General features: G+C 38.2%; 2 protein-coding genes and 1 long non-coding RNA gene across 7 annotated transcripts; 1 reads left to right on the top strand and 2 right to left on the bottom strand.

Annotated features, from left to right (window-relative positions):
* The first annotated feature begins 260 nt into the window (after positions 1–260).
* Positions 261–13,676, top strand: LOC148720236 (uncharacterized). Of its 5 annotated transcripts, none has more exons than XR_015993522.1 (6): positions 261–593; positions 8,437–8,499; positions 8,670–8,880; positions 10,823–10,901; positions 11,317–11,420; positions 12,169–13,676. It is a non-coding gene; the product is annotated as an uncharacterized LOC148720236 (long non-coding RNA). The 5 variants fall into 5 exon arrangements; XR_015993524.1 differs by having other exon boundaries at positions 11,959–13,676; XR_015993525.1 differs by having other exon boundaries at positions 11,317–11,439.
* Positions 800–8,679, bottom strand: LOC148720238 (uncharacterized). The gene is made up of 7 exons (XM_088739709.1): positions 8,630–8,679; positions 8,245–8,340; positions 7,679–7,807; positions 7,453–7,578; positions 7,201–7,236; positions 3,434–3,491; positions 800–3,080 (listed from the first exon to the last, which is right to left on the bottom strand). The coding sequence occupies exons 3-7, from the start codon at positions 7,778–7,780 to the stop codon at positions 2,989–2,991; spliced, it is 414 nt and encodes a 137-aa protein (XP_088595835.1). The 5' UTR covers positions 7,781–7,807; positions 8,245–8,340; positions 8,630–8,679; the 3' UTR covers positions 800–2,988.
* On the bottom strand, positions 9,094–10,939 carry LOC148720237 (uncharacterized). Its single transcript, XM_088739050.1, has 7 exons — positions 10,912–10,939; positions 10,584–10,628; positions 10,114–10,220; positions 9,764–9,855; positions 9,562–9,638; positions 9,252–9,353; positions 9,094–9,161 (listed from the first exon to the last, which is right to left on the bottom strand). Exons 4-7 carry the CDS (start codon positions 9,820–9,822, stop codon positions 9,094–9,096), a joined length of 306 nt encoding a protein of 101 aa, XP_088595176.1. The 5' UTR covers positions 9,823–9,855; positions 10,114–10,220; positions 10,584–10,628; positions 10,912–10,939.
* Positions 13,677–15,398: the final 1,722 nt, after the last annotated feature.

The following is a 15,398-nucleotide window of genomic DNA, read 5'->3' as shown; positions in this document are numbered from 1 at the left end:
AGTAGCGGCGCGCACACGCTGTAGCAGCTTAAAACAAATTGATTTTTTTTATGAGTATTTTATGTCAGATGTGAGAAAGCACTCAAGTTTGAACAACTCACTGATGAAATGTGCAAAATGGAACAAATGTATTCTATAGCTCATAGACACAATCATTTTATGCAGAAAGTCACTCTTGATGATTCCGCATTCACTGCGCAAACACTTCAACCCTCATACAAGGGAATGTCGAAAAGGTGACAGGATAAAATCGAAGGGATCACATTTTGTTCCTGGGCAACCGAGCTCGATATGCATTTGCCGTACTCGATTACCATTCCTGCTCGATGAGCAAACCACGTTTTATAATCGAGCTCGATAACTACAAGTCGAGCTCGATTACTAATCGAGTACGATTGCTAATCGAGCTCGATAACTTATCGAGCTCGATAACTTATCGAGCTCGATAACTAATCGAGCTCGATAACTAATGGAGCTCGAATTTTTGTCGAGCGCGGTTAGAGTAATAACGAGAAAGACTGGGAACGAGTCAAACACTGATTGAGGAGGACGATGGCGGGTAGTGGTGTCTTTGCAAGAACCTTGATCATTGGGTGAGTACTTCGTACGTTTTTAAGTTTCAGCGATAGAATTCAAAGGGAAGGTATAAAAGAAGTTGGAGCAAATATATTGGAAACTGAAGTTTTCTCAAAGCATGAAAACCCCGGGTCAGGTGTAGTCATTTCGGGTAAAGAAGGATACACTTTAATCTACACTTGATTAAAACTTCGCTCGAATGGGACTTAACACAGACAAGAACTTTAGTAATCCTTATTTTATTGTAAAACGTAAAAATTTGATGGTGAAGTACGCAGGGGAATACTTGTATCCCTTATTTTCACTTAAGTTCTTCACTTGATTTCGATAGAAGAAATTAAAGGTCTCATCTTTACGTTCACTATAAAATTATGTACACTTTTTTAAACTCAAATAAAGCAACCTATGGTTTATAGCGAGATTTTTTAAACCATTCCATCACCTTGCAACGCAATTCCTTTCCTTTTTACTTAAGTAGCCAAAAGTAGCAGCCTTTTAAAGCAAACTTGTGTCTCGAAAACCTCGACCAGGAGGTAACACTTCTGAGCACAGTGATATGGCTACTTAACTATGTTTTTCAAACTCTCATTCACAATAAGAGAAAAAATAATAAAATAACCCGGCTGAATATTTAGGCTTGCAGCTTAGAAAATTACTTAAGTGCTTGTAAATATGAGGATTTTTGTCTCTCACTGGATGTTCCTTTGGCCTTAGCTAGTGGAAAAATGTTGAGTTGTCTTACTATTAAATGTAACCTTGGTTACATCCAGCCCATCTACACTGACAACTAACAAGGGATTCTGAGGCATCCGAAATTTGATCTATAGGGCTTAAGAGGCTTTCTCTTTTATTTCCACTCAGTCAATTTCGCCTGAAACTCTTTCAACAGAAATATTATACTTAGGAAAGAACTAAATTAGATCTGGTTTGATTCGAAATAGTTTTCTGACTGCATTGGGGGCCATAATTATTTAGGGACTTTTGCAAGATCTTGAAAATTGAATTATAGGCATATTTGTAACATTGCTAAATATTTGATTTGCATAGTTCAGCTACGAAATTCATATCAGATTGCTTAAAAACCTTTCTAGTTTGCAAAGAAAGTTTGAATTACCCTCTCAATATAATTATTTGAAATGGCAAACTTAAGCATATTCTGGCCCCTATAAATCAGGCAAAATTATTTTTGACACAAAACTGACCGAGTGGAAATAAGGGAGACAACCTCTTAATCTTAAGTACTTTTTTTTTCTTTGGAAGAAATGGAGATGATCCTTTAGTCAATGTGTTAGCAGAAATCCTTACAGCCTTATTATGAAGATTCTGGACTCAATGAACATACGGCCTAATTATAACAGAGGCATGGTATAGTGGATCTTCACTGAACTGAATGAACACAACTTTATAGGGAATCACTATCTTAAAAAGCTAAGGCTATGATTAATCCTTTGACTCCTATGAGTGACTAGCATCTAACTTCTCCTTACAATGTCACCCCTGAATTACACATTCAGGTCACAAAAATGAAGGAAATGTCATCACCAACTAAACACACTCTAGATTGTTAAAACTAATTTTTGTTGTTAACACTTTGGAAATGTATTAAGACAGGTATTGAGAATATCCCCTCCTGATATTAGGGTTTAAAGGGTTAACAGTACACTTTCTGAATGAATGCAGTCATTGTTGTATTGTAGCCTTAACATGTTGTGTTCATTCAACTTTGGTATGACTTGTATCAACCCTCTACACTCTAGCATTAGTATGCACATTCTCCATACTGTTCTCTACACATTTCCTAAGGTGCTGACAAGGAGAGTTTGTTTATTTATCAAGAGCTTCTCCAGTTAATGATCATTTCCTCAAACCTTCATGGCCTTGTGTGTGATTGAAGGATGATATTGTATGGAGAAATTAGATCCAAGTCCCTTTAAAGGTTTAAGTAGGAGATTTTAAGTTATTGGGACAGTGGAACCTCGATTTAATGAACCTCTATACAACGAAGTTGTTGGTATAATGAACTGATACTTCAGTTCCAGCCTGGCTAAAGTTACAGTAATAGGAATGCTGTAGAACCTCTATAATTATAACGAACCCTCCATATAAGTAAGCAATTTCCCCAGTCCCTTGGCACTTCATTAAATCGAGCTTCCACTGTACATGTTATCTATTTCTATTTACTACTTGAAAGGAAAAGTTGAAGAAAAAAGTTGTGTTCCTTTTACACATAACCAGTATTGTAAACAAGAAAAAACCCTAATATTGTAATAGAATATCATTTGCACTTGTATACTTATGGTTAGGTGAGGTACACATGAAATGAATTTAGTAGTAATTTGGGATCTGCCTTTGTCTTGGTATGATCAAGTTTACTGGTATTACTGATCATGAGGGATGTAACACAATTTATTTTTAGTGTTTGGGATCTTCCCTCTTTCTCTTTCCCTTTCGATCCTTGTGAGATCTTTTTTCCTTTCTCTTTTTTTTTACCTGCCTGGCTCCATCTTTTGTTTCCATGTAACATAGAGGGAAAAGTGAGAGATTAGTTGAATGTTGTAATGTGCTCACTAGAATAAAGGCAAAAATGAGGGTTGTTCATGTTTACATACCATCAACTGATGATAAAAATAACAAGCTAAGGGGCTTGTTGGAGATATTTTGGGATGTACCCCCCAATCAAATTCACAACCATTATAATTTATTTTGTTCATTTACTGGAAGAAACAGGTGCCTCACTGTGCTTCACCATGGCACAAACACTGCACAAGCAAGTTTGATAAAGAAGAGTTTTGAATATAAATATGAAGTTGGTGGTGTTAACATTGGTCATGCTTATTCTATTTACTATTTTGTTTACCTTTCATTGTCTCTGAGAGTTCCTCTTCGTCTGAGGGGTAGTTTCCCTTGAATGACACCTGCAATGAAACAAAGGCAGAGGGTGATATGCCACTCATCCCATGAGTGGCATACCACCCTTGTGTAGGTGCTGCTGGGAAGTATTATCCAGAGAATTTAAATTATTCACTGGCCCATCTCTGAAAACTGTCATACAATTTGGACCCCTTAGGGTTCAGAAGGGGGGGAGGGGTGGGGTTGGAGGTGAGTTTATATAAAAATAATGGATTTAAGGGGGAACCATCTCCCTGAATGAAATGTTGGAAGGAGGGAGGTCACACTAAATATGTTAGTAATTGTATAGTTTTGTATTTAAATGAAAACTACATTTTCAAAAATAAACAAAAAGTTCATACATGACCGTTTCCATTCCAACAATTTCCAAAGTATCTCAGTAATTGTAGAGGTTACATGATTTTACACTATTTCGACAAATCTAAATGTTCAAAAATAAACAAGAAGTATATATATGAGTGTTTCCATCCAAAAAATTTTCAAAGTAATTCTTATTAATTATAGAATTTACATGATTTCATACTATTTAGATGCATCTACATGTTCAGAAACAAACAAAAAGTGTATAAACATGATTCTGCTTATGTAGTTATATCTCCTCTGCATTTGCATGACTTTTCATCCCAACACTTTTTAAAGTATCTTAGCAATTATAGATTTTACATGGATTTTATACCATTTAGATAACACTACATGTACTACATGCATTTGTCTTAATAATTCTTCTGCATTTATAATTATGACTGTTTCCATCACAACAGATTTCAAAACCAGGGTACTCTTATTAAGAGACATTTTATCGCGTTAGTCGTCTGCAATATCTCTTCGCTCATCTTTAGCATTGTCAAGCTCTTCCTTGTCACCATGCATCTGCGAGAGTCGCTTTTGTACTTCTCATCCATGCCATACTCTTCAGGATACATGAAGCAGTACGCTTAATCTCTGACTTCTAGCTTGAGTTTCATGGTAGTTCTACTCTCGTGGCATTACTAAAGTGGTGGCTTTGCAAGAGCTGTGCGAGGTATGTCGTATCTTGACTTGGTCTCTGACTTCTTGATTGAGGTTTTTGGTAGTTCTGCTTTCTTGGCATAAGTGAAATGGTATCTTCACAAGAGCTGTGTCAGGTATGCTGCATCGTTGCCAAACAGCTAGCAAAACACTCTCAACGTCTACACTCTTTTAGGGACATGGTGTCATTGCAGACATCTTGAATATGCCTCCCTAACTTTGGCTTCTCTCTTCAAGTATCTTCATCTTGTGTTGCATTTAACATCTTGAGCTCGACACACTGCATCTGCTCTGCTAGAAGTCAGCAAATTGTTCTCCTTGCTTCAGGGTAAGCCAATGTTACTAGAAAAGCAAGGGATCGTGAAGGCAACATGTGTGGTTGATAACCTCCAGCATATCAAGGTGATGCAGCTCGATAAGAAGAAAAGAGGAGAGCAGGCAAAGGATAACAAAAAAGAAACCACCACAAAAACACAGGAAAGACTCTTCCTGATTATTCTGGGAAAGATTGGTTTGAAGAATGTAAACAACTTGCAAGACAGTGAAAACCCCAACTTAGCTAAAGTTAAGTAGAGCAAAGTGAAAGCCATGCAAGTGGTAACAATGAGAACGACAATGATTCCATCAACTCTGGAGAGGAAGATAACTCTACAAATGATGTCCTTCTTGCTTTTATCAAAAACTAGAGAACAAGTTGAAAGGCCAACAGCAACACACCCAGGAAGTTTCAAAAGGAAGACCATAAGAAATTGAGTCATAAATCATTTCATTCTTAACACTTTTAATCATGGAAAACAGGGAAGAAATGTCATAATTAACAAACCTAGATGGCTTTTCGATTGAACATCTGTAGAATGAGCTATGACCATCATTATAATAACAAGAAATAAAAATAGTATAGTGCACTATAAAGTACATGGCCGGGGGGAGTCATCAGAAAAAAGTATATATATATATAAATTTATTTTTAAGGAATGATCATGGCAAAGAATGACACTTATCATGAAGTATCCTGTTAAGGGTTATCATTAGCCACAAATTAAAAACATCAGGTTAGAGTTAAGGTTAGGGGACACTTCATAACAGTGATTTTGGGGTGAGGAGAAGAGTAAGGGAATACCTCACAATGCACAGTGCTTACTGTCTGGCTGAATTATAAAATAAAAGAATAATTTAAAAATAGATAGGAAGAGCCTGGTCAAAGTAGCTTCAGCTGGATGGGGGAAGGGTTATGGAGGGAGAATAATTAAAGGATACCAGGTCGCATTGGACACAGCTAAGGAATAGCTGGTCAACAGTGGCCCTGGAGGGATCACGAAGGGGTATGATCTAAGGATACCAGGTCGCAACCGGACACGGCTCATGGAGAGCTGGTCAACGGCGGCCCTGGGGAGATTACCAAGGGGTATGATCTAAGGATACCAGGTCGTAACCGGACACGGCTCACGGAGAGCTGGTCAACGGCGGCCCTGGGGGGATTACGAAGGGGTATGATCTAAGGATACCAGGTCGCAACCGGACACGGCTCACGGAGAGCTGGTCAACGGCGCCCCTGGGGAGATTACCAAGGGGTATGATCTAAGGATACCAGGTCGTAACCGGACACGGCTCACGGAGACCTGGTCAACGGCGGCCCTGGGGGGATTGCGAAGGGGTATGATCTAAGGATACCAGGTCGCAACCGGACACGGCTCACGGAGAGCTGGTCAACGGCGCCCCTGGGGGGATTACCAAGGGGTATGATCTAAGGATACCAGGTCGTAACTGGACACGGCTCACGGAGAGCTGGTCAACGGCAGCCCCGGGGGGGTTACCAAGGGGTATGATCTAAGGATACCAGGTCGCAACCGGACACGGCTCACGGAGAGCTGGTCAACGGCGGTCCTGGGGGGATTACGAAGGGTTATGATCTAAGGACACCAGGTCGCAACCGGACACGGCTCACGGAGAGCTGGTCAACGGCGGCCCTAGGGGGATTACCAAGGGGTATGATCTAAGGATACCAGGTCGTAACCGGACACGGCTCACGGAGAGCTGGTCAACGGCGGTCCTGGGGGGATTACGAAGGGTTATGATCTAAGGACACCAGGTCGCAACCGGACACGGCTCACGGAGAGCTGGTCAACGGCGGCCCTAGGGGGATTACCAAGGGGTATGATCTAAGGATACCAGGTCGTAACCGGACACGGCTCACGGAGAGCTGGTCAACGGCGGTCCTGGGGGGATTACGAAGGGTTATGATCTAAGGACACCAGGTCGCAACCGGACACGGCTCACGGAGAGCTGGTCAACGGCGGCCCTGGGGGGATTACCAAGGGGTATGATCTAAGGATACCAGGTCGCAACCGGACACGGCTCACGGAGAGCTGGTCAACGGCGGTCCTGGGGGGATTACCAAGGGGTATGATCTAAGGATACCAGGTCGTAACCGGACACGGCTCACGGAGAGCTGGTCAACGGCAGCCCTGGGGGGATTATGAAGGGGAATAATCTAGAAATGTCATGTCATAGGAGTCCTGGCTTACAAGTCACCTGGGGCATTTATGAAGGGAAATAATCTAAGGATACCAGATCGATGTTAATATGCTAATATAAGTGCAGTTCCAAATAAAAACAGAGTTTGATCATCATTTAATACAAACTTGACATTCTATCTGAAATTGAGAATGAAACCCCTATTTTCTAGTAAATGACTTTTGCACCTACCAGTGACAGCTCCGAGGTAGTCATCTCCTCAGTATTCTGAAAATTTGATAAAGAATTTAAAATTAGACCATTATGATGAAAGGTCACACTTAAAATAACTTATTATGCTACCCTAGCCCATGCTGTTCTTTGGTATTTAATGATTTTAGAGAATTAAGAGTTAATTAATTTTCAGAACTAAATGTGGATTGAATGGGAATGCGTTATTTCAAGACAATGAAAAAACTAAAGTGGGTTCTGATTGAAACATACCCTCTCTAAAAGGTCCAGGACTTCGTCCCCTTGTAGACAATCGGAGTGCCTCACCACTTCCCTTCTTCTCTGTAGCGTGAAGTGGAGTGGTACTTCAACGAGCGAACCAATCCAGTCATAGACTTCCTATTTATTGTTTTGATATCATCAAAAAAGAAAACATACATCACTTACTATCACCAACATCATCATGTATCATGTAGTATATATTACATTATATTCTTACTTGGAAAAAGGCATTATTTTCAAAGGCCCTGGAAAACTTTTTTCCATTGCCAATACGGATGAAAATGGTTGTTCCACCACCATTAGTTGGTGGTGCTGTCATCCTTGCCCTGCGTAGAGCCCTTATTTTCTATAAAGACAAACATTATTATGATGGATATTATTATAACAGATAAGGCATATCACAGTGTACACAATTATAAAATAAACATACATGGGTAGGTATATTTAAATGGAAAATCACTGTATACACTTGACACAACTTTAGATTATGAATTAGTTGAGTTAAATAATCAGAGTACACTTCATTCTTAATTTGTTCAGACCTCTTGTGGACCTAAACTTAAGATTAGAGAGAATGCTGGACACGGTGCACACAATTATTATAAAACAAACATGCCTGCATAGGTATATTGAAATGGAAAATCACTGTATACTCTTTACATACCATGACATTAGATTATTAATTAGTGTAGATGACTTATGGGAGTACATTTCATTCTTAATTTTTCCAAACCTTACATGTATCAGAACTTAAGATCAGAGAGAAAGCATATGATAACTTACAGAGGTTTTATCTTGATTGTTGACAATATTGTTAGAGCTGGTTCCCTGGGAGCTACTGGCAGTGTTGGTGTTACTGCTGGGGCTGGACTGTAATGCCTGTTTAAAAAAATAAATTGTTCTGAGGGGTATAATAGGTATTACAATTAAATCCTTTGAGATAACTAATGGGAGTACATTTCTGATTGTTTACAGTATTGTTGGAGCTGGTTCCCTGGGAGCTGCTAGCAGTGTTGGTGTTATTACTGGGGCTGGACTGTAATGCCTGTTTTTACATTTAAAGTTTTCTAATGGATATAACAGGGAGTAAAATTAAAATAATGTGATTTTGTAAGTGTATTCTTTTGAATTGAATTCAAAACTGGGGGGGGGGGGGTTTCTTGTGTACCTGGTACTGTAGCTCTTGACTTTTTCTTTGTTTCCACCAGTCATCCAACTTTTTCCTGTTGAGAGAAGAACCTGTACATGTCAGTACCTTTCATTCTCATGTTTTAGATTTTATAATCTTTTTAATTTTGAATACATAAATAGCTGAAAGTTTGCATTCCATACCATTCATCCCTCATTGCAGAACATAGAGCCTGTGCTCTGCCAATGGAATCTTGAAGGCCCACACGATCCAAGTTTGCTTCTTGTAAGGTACAAGGTACAAAACATGTTAGTGTTAAAAAGATTAATAGATTGAAGCTATTCTTGTTGCAGGGATGATTATTAAAGACCTTGCAGAGATTCCTTCAGAGGAAATTTTGTGTTTGTTGAACATGGAAGTTAGAAAAAAATATGTTTTTGGGACATGTACATGTCCCTTTTTTGTTTGTTGGGTTTTTTTGCAGGGGGGGTATCATAAACAATCTATGGATAATCAGAGTACTGGTGAAGCAAAGAGAAGAGCTTGCAAATTATTCTACCCCAGTCACGACCTTAATGACAAATGATACACTTTTAAAAATGAAAGGTGTCATTCACATTACCACAAAATAGATTTCGAATTTCAAAATTATCACGCTTACCCTCAAAGATTTCCATGCACTGTGGCATGTTTCTGCTATGGCAAGGGGCCAGAACAAATACCACAATGCCAGGGCTTTGTGAAATACCATATTTTACTCTGACTGCAATGAAAAGTACAATCACTCTTGTGCTAATAATAACATCCACAAAATCACCCTAATATTCATGTTAATATCAAAAATAACAACAGTCATGACAACTATGATAATTATAATTATTACTTTAATGCTAGAAAAAAAAAAGCTGATTAAAATTAATACTTAGGTGTATTTGCTTTTGCATTCTTAACCAAAGATCAGGTTTAGCTACCTTTCTGGGCTTCATGGCTGCTGTCCTTTGCAATCCAGAAGTAAATATCTGGGCTGTTTGCCACAGTGTGGAGCATGCTTGAAAAAGTAAATACAGAGAAGGTTAATAAATATCAAATACACTTGAGTTAAACAAAATGTGGAGACAGAGTAGGCAGAGAAAAATCAATAAAAAAATAAAAGCAAATGCTGAGTGAACTAACCTAACCAGTCTTCTCTTGCTAACAAGAGGACAGCTGAAGGGCAAAAGCACAGCCACCATTATGCGACCATCCTCTGATCCTTGCCATGTGAACTAAGATAAAAAGAAACAGTACAGTAAGATATGTTCATGAACATGACTGTACTATTTGAATTGTTCACAGCTATTTTCCCACAGTTGGTGGTCAAAAGAAAAAACAGGTTCTATTTGACAGACTTGTTTGTAGCTCCTGGTTTTTTTTTTTAAACCTGCAAATTAGTTTCTTTTTCCCTGCCGATCAAAGGGTAGGATATGAGTGATGATCTCATCCTATGTGGGCTTTTTCTACATACTGCTAAACAAGCTAATTACCTCTTCAAAAGAGTGGATAAGAAATGAAATGGCTGTGCTTTGCCCTCTTTCCTCTAAAAGATTAATGCACTGCAGCACCTCATTGGTCCTGCTATGAACAGCTTTACCTATAAGAAATGGGGAATTATGAGGAGAGTTTCCATGATGTTCACTTAATAAAGGATATTTTATATACCAGGATAAAAAATTGTTAAAAAAAATTATTAAAATGTTTAAATCAAATGTTTTCGGCTGTTTGCCATCTGATGATGCCATCTGATGATGGCAAACAGCTGAAAACGTTTGGTTTAAACATTTTAATAATTTTTCCATAATCTTTTAGCCTTGAATATATAATATCCATGAGGAGAGTGATTGTAGTAAATGTGTATGAATGTATTCAGTTGGATTAGACATTGTGTATACCTGTGCTTTTGGTGCTCAGTTTGTTGTTTAATGCACTATCTGAGGTAAACTCATTGCAAATATACCTGTTATCACTCCTGATATCGAATAATCATCAGTGACATAGCCATCTAGAGAGACAAAATAATAGAATTAATACAGGTATACTTGTTCATTGATAAAGAATAATGTAGATGACAGTTTATATACTTATTAAACTAAATGATTGGGGCATTATGCTTGCAAGGATGTGATCTCCCAAAGTACAGACACACAGATGCATTGGCTTTGTTAAAAATGGTTCTTGTAATCTTTCTCTGAGCAGATGCATGGGAAAAAAGGAAGTTAGCATGGTACAGGCATTAATGGAAATTGATTTCCATTTATTTCAGTAAGACATCAAGGTGAACTTACAGAGTCTAGCCTCTTCTGAGTAAACTATCACTTCTGCAAAAAAAAAATAAATAAATAAATAACAGATAGGAAGTACTTTGATGTAAAAGATGATAATCCCACAAATCATTACTTCCTTTACCTCAGTGTAGGATAATACAGACTAATCACCAATTTTCATATGTAGTTATCCCTAAGTAAGTCCATTATTTATGAGTCCATTGAAGCACTTAATACCATATTTGTCTATATTCTTTCTTGAGTGATGTGTGACTCAGATTGGTAGGGTTTTTTCCAATAAATTTATATATGTCTAACTGGAACTGGAACTGGAACGAATACCTGTAGCTGTGGGTTACTACATAACATAATGCTTCAGAAGTCTATAGTTTTAACTTACTTGAACATCCTTTTACTCACCATTAGTGTCATCTTCTGAGTCAGATGATACAATGGATGGTCCCATATTGTGGCCTAACAGAGGAAAAGGTGCAGACATCAAGATCAGGTCTATGGCAGAATTGTGAAAGGTCTTTAAATTAACTAAAGGTTACTTTTCATTTTCAGAGGTGTTGTTCAGGAAAATACTTGTATTCAGAGTAGTTTCACATAAATCCTTGCAAGCTGTACATCAGAAGAAAGCTTAATAACAGCTTCTTCTGAAAGTGTTACGAGCCTGCAAGGGGCGAAGTGATTAAGTGTTCTCCTATTGAATTTATTGGGTATCTTCATTAAGATCAATTGAAACTGTAATTGCACCAACTCACCGCCTTGGTTTGAATCAGACTCATCTGACAAGTCTGAGATCTCATCTGTTGAGTAACATTAGACTTAAATTGTAATCATCCTATACACACCCATATACACATTTAGAACACCAATGCAGAAAGCGAATAATAAAAATAAGACAAACGTGCAGTTATACCTGATGTCAGTCCTCTTGCACTGGCAGTTGCCATTGCTGTGAGATATCGTCGCGTAGAAGCTATGATGTGAAAAGCAATTTAGATTACACTTAAAATTCAGAATTAAATTAGAACTTGTCATACTTCTTCGATTTTCATCTAGGCACTTTCAATTGGCAGGATGAGATGTACCCACTGAAAATAACATAACTAGTCAGTAAATTGAATTACAAAGGGAAAGACAAACTCCAAGCTGTTGGTAGTATAAGCAGATACCTTTCAACTCAGACTTGTAATTATTGATATTTTCAAATTTTTGTGAAGGATCTGAAAAGCTTAATTAATTTCAAATATTGACAAAACTTTTTTCCAGTTACCTCCATCAACTGGCAAAGGCATCAGATCCAGTGGAGTGGATGTGGGGGGTTGTGCAAGTGGCAGTGTAGATACAAGGCTGCTTGAAGATGGGGACAGTAAAGTGGCCTGTGATGATGTAGATGTTAAGGCGGCAGTGGATAGAGATGTGGATGGTAAAGTGTCTGTGGATGATGGAGATGTTGAAGTAGCTGTAGATGTTGGTGGTAAAGTGACTGCAGATGGTGGAGATGTTGAAGTAGCTGTAGATGTTGGTGGTAAATTGACTGTTGATGAAGAAGATGTAGAAGTGGCTGTAGATGTTGGTGGTACAAGGGTTGGAGATGCTGAAGGTGTTGAAGAGGCTCCAGATGTGGGTGGTAAACTGACTGTGGACAATGAAGATGTGGAAGTGGATGCTGATGATGAAGGGGAAGATGACAGAGCTGTGGTGAGAGAACAGGTTATGCATGCACATGTGGTGATCAAATGTCTATAATCTATAAATTTTTTATAAATTTGACTGGAAATGGGCTTTTAGAAGACTGTTGCAAGTGTTTGTGGATACAATTATGACATAAAGGCCATCAACCTTTGAATTGTTTCATGTTAAGGTATGCATTTTGATAAAGCCAGCCTCTGCTACTCTATTAATATTTGGAAAATTGCAGTAGTCATGCACATCACTATTCCTAGGGTGATGAGGTAACAAATGACCAATTTCTTCTGAAAGTTCTGTGTAGTACCGGAGGTTTGTTATTTTCCTATTAATTTGTGCTAGAAGTTGCAAGGCTGCAGGGAAAGACAGTCCTTACTTAGATATTAAGTAAATAAAGTATCGAGCATAAATATAAGTTCATAGAAAGCTAAATTGAATTAAAATTATGACAGAAAGATTGCCCAAGACATAATTATGCTCCATTTGACAATAACAACTTAAACACATTGTGCAGATGTAAGGTTTGGTTGACATATGTAACATTTCAAATATACACAGACCTTGACTTGGTAAAAATATAAAGATCTTTTTCTTTCTACTTCCACCAAAGTGGTTCATGAGCTGCACGCCACTTTGAAGGCCAGTTGCCACTGTCCTCATTGCATGCCCTCTCGCATACGATGTTATTATTTCCAAGCTAGTGTAATAAAGTAATGACAGAAAGGTGATTGTAGTTACCCACACTAATTTTTCTGTTGAATTGAATTTAACTCTGGGTTTATTTCTGCAAGGTACATACATTAATTTCGCATGCACTGTGACATTTGTGTTAGTGGTATTTGCTTTAGATTGTAGCAATGAGAGAAAGATTGCACAGTATGTCACATGAAAAAGAGTATTGTAAGTTTAAATAATTCAATGTGCACTGGTACAAGGAAGATTATCATCTAAGATGTTCTCAATAAAATTGGCCAACATTTCATTTCATTTTTTTATCACGTCACAAATAATTGCAAACTGGCAAGTTGTTCGAAGTGTTGCCTTGTAACCAATTTTAAATGCAATAAATCCTCTCACTTGGCGAAAAATTCTCAATGTTATTAGTAATTGCAAGACATCTAAAGGAATATATATTACAGCAACCTTAGTTTTCTTTCATTCACGTTTACATCCAATCTCGCCTCTTTTCGGCATTTCGCTTATTTTATTATGGTACTTCTCATTCTTTTCCCTGGAACCATTTTTCTAGCCTACGATACAGATTATGTAGGGAGCAGCACTTACATGCTAAGGTCTTTTCCTGTAAGGGGAGGAAATGCTCTCACCAGTAATTCTCCGATTTGGGAAGAGCTGTCGTTCTTTGTAAATGATAAATCAGAAATCCGCTTGGCGGTAGTGAGCCTGCCCAGCTCAGTCTTGTTTGGCACGCTTCTGTGCCGTTTATCCAGAAAGACAACAGTTCTTTGGAAAGCGCGCTTACTGCGGTTCATCTCATAGAGTTGAAGGCTTAATCTAAAAGACTTAAGTGCTTGCTACACTAATCGATGTCCTTCGATGACGCGAAACCACGCCGAAAATGAAACTGACCGACGTGTATATGATTTATGTCTTAATTAAAGGCTTTTGTTTCACGGCACACTCATGTCACCTAGGCCTGTCGCTACGGGACACTTACATTGATAGTTAAACAATTTTGGGATCGTTTTCTGCAAATGCACCAAACGCAATTTTTTAATCGTCCAATTGTTCTTTAATTACATCAAACGGGCAATTGACCCTTTTCTAGGAAGTGGTGTGCACACAGACACCCGTACACGCAGAATGGAAACTTTATTGTTTGAACAGGAACTTGAGACCATGCATGGGTAACTGTCACTTCGCGGATCGATTGCTACCAGATCAGTATCAATTGTTATTGATGAATACGTGTCAAATTGTCCAGGGAATACTCATTTCCCATTGAGGTCCACAAGGTGATATATATCGTTTACTTATCAGTTAATCTTGGTAATTTCAACAAATTAAAAGCAGATCTCGCTTGGACTAGATCACTCCGCTGCGTTATTCATTGCCAGATTCGCTATGTCTCATGAGCATTTTGAGTTTACTTCTCCTCCCGGCGCGCTATTTAACTGTTCTGTATGGTAAGTCTTTTTTTGTTTTCTTATTATTGCGATGATTTTTATCTGTCAGCAACTGCTTGTTTTCGCTGTCACGCATCGACAGATAGATCTTCAGTGCATTCGTTAAGAAATTTCAATGTTATAGGAGATAGGTTAAGAAATAACTCTCTAATTTTTAGGTCTCTTTGTTTTCTAAACTTGAGATATTCGTCGAAATGTTTTGCGCAAATTTAAAGAGCCTAGTATGGAGTCGCAATTGTGGTGGGTGTATCTTTGGTTCACTAAAATTGCGGCCGGAAAATAGTGCAAAAAGTCTGAATTTAAATTTGGCTATCTAGCCCTCTGATTATCTCAACTGAACCCAAAAAAATGTACAAAAGAACTTTTTATAACAGATAAGTCTATATTTTTCAACAACGTGGAGCTGTACGTCAAGCAACCACCATAACTCTGAACTTCAAAATGCGCTGGTTTTCAAACCAAGCTCGGTGTCGAGTTGAACATTTCAAAACAGATAAGAAATTAGACCTCCTTATGCCTGACGAGAATAAAAATTTTCGTGGCTCTTTATTTTTGGATTTCCGGTTTGAAGTCGCACTTAAAAATCAGCATTAAAGCAAACAATACCACGCAGCTTCTTTGAGAAAAAAATTGCGAATTCAAAATACAAAGGCTAAACATGACGTT

Source organism: Stylophora pistillata, chromosome 11 (assembly GCF_964205215.1).
Source record: "Stylophora pistillata chromosome 11, jaStyPist1.2, whole genome shotgun sequence".
NCBI lineage: Eukaryota > Metazoa > Cnidaria > Anthozoa > Scleractinia > Pocilloporidae > Stylophora > Stylophora pistillata.
The sequence above is the reverse complement of the archived record's forward strand: the minus strand, read 5'-3'. Positions and strand labels throughout refer to the sequence as shown.

Excerpts from the sequence above, each read along its gene's own strand:
- LOC148720237 (XM_088739050.1), bottom strand. The coding sequence starts at position 9,822 with ATGGTGGCTGTGCTTTTGCCCTTCAGCTGTCCTCTTGTTAGCAAGAGA. Across the intron at positions 9,639-9,763 it reads AGCAAGAGAAGACTGGTTAG|CATGCTCCACACTGTGGCAA; the intron begins GTTAGTTCACTC and ends TACTTTTTCAAG. Across the intron at positions 9,162-9,251 it reads GTGCATGGAAATCTTTGAGG|GTCGTGACTGGGGTAGAATA; the intron begins GTAAGCGTGATA and ends TTTGTCATTAAG.
- LOC148720238 (XM_088739709.1), bottom strand. The coding sequence starts at position 7,780 with ATGACAGCACCACCAACTAATGGTGGTGGAACAACCATTTTCATCCGT. Across the intron at positions 7,237-7,452 it reads TCCTGGACCTTTTAGAGAGG|AATACTGAGGAGATGACTAC; the intron begins GTATGTTTCAAT and ends TCAAATTTTCAG. Across the intron at positions 3,492-7,200 it reads CTACCTCGGAGCTGTCACTG|GTGTCATTCAAGGGAAACTA; the intron begins GTAGGTGCAAAA and ends GTTTCATTGCAG.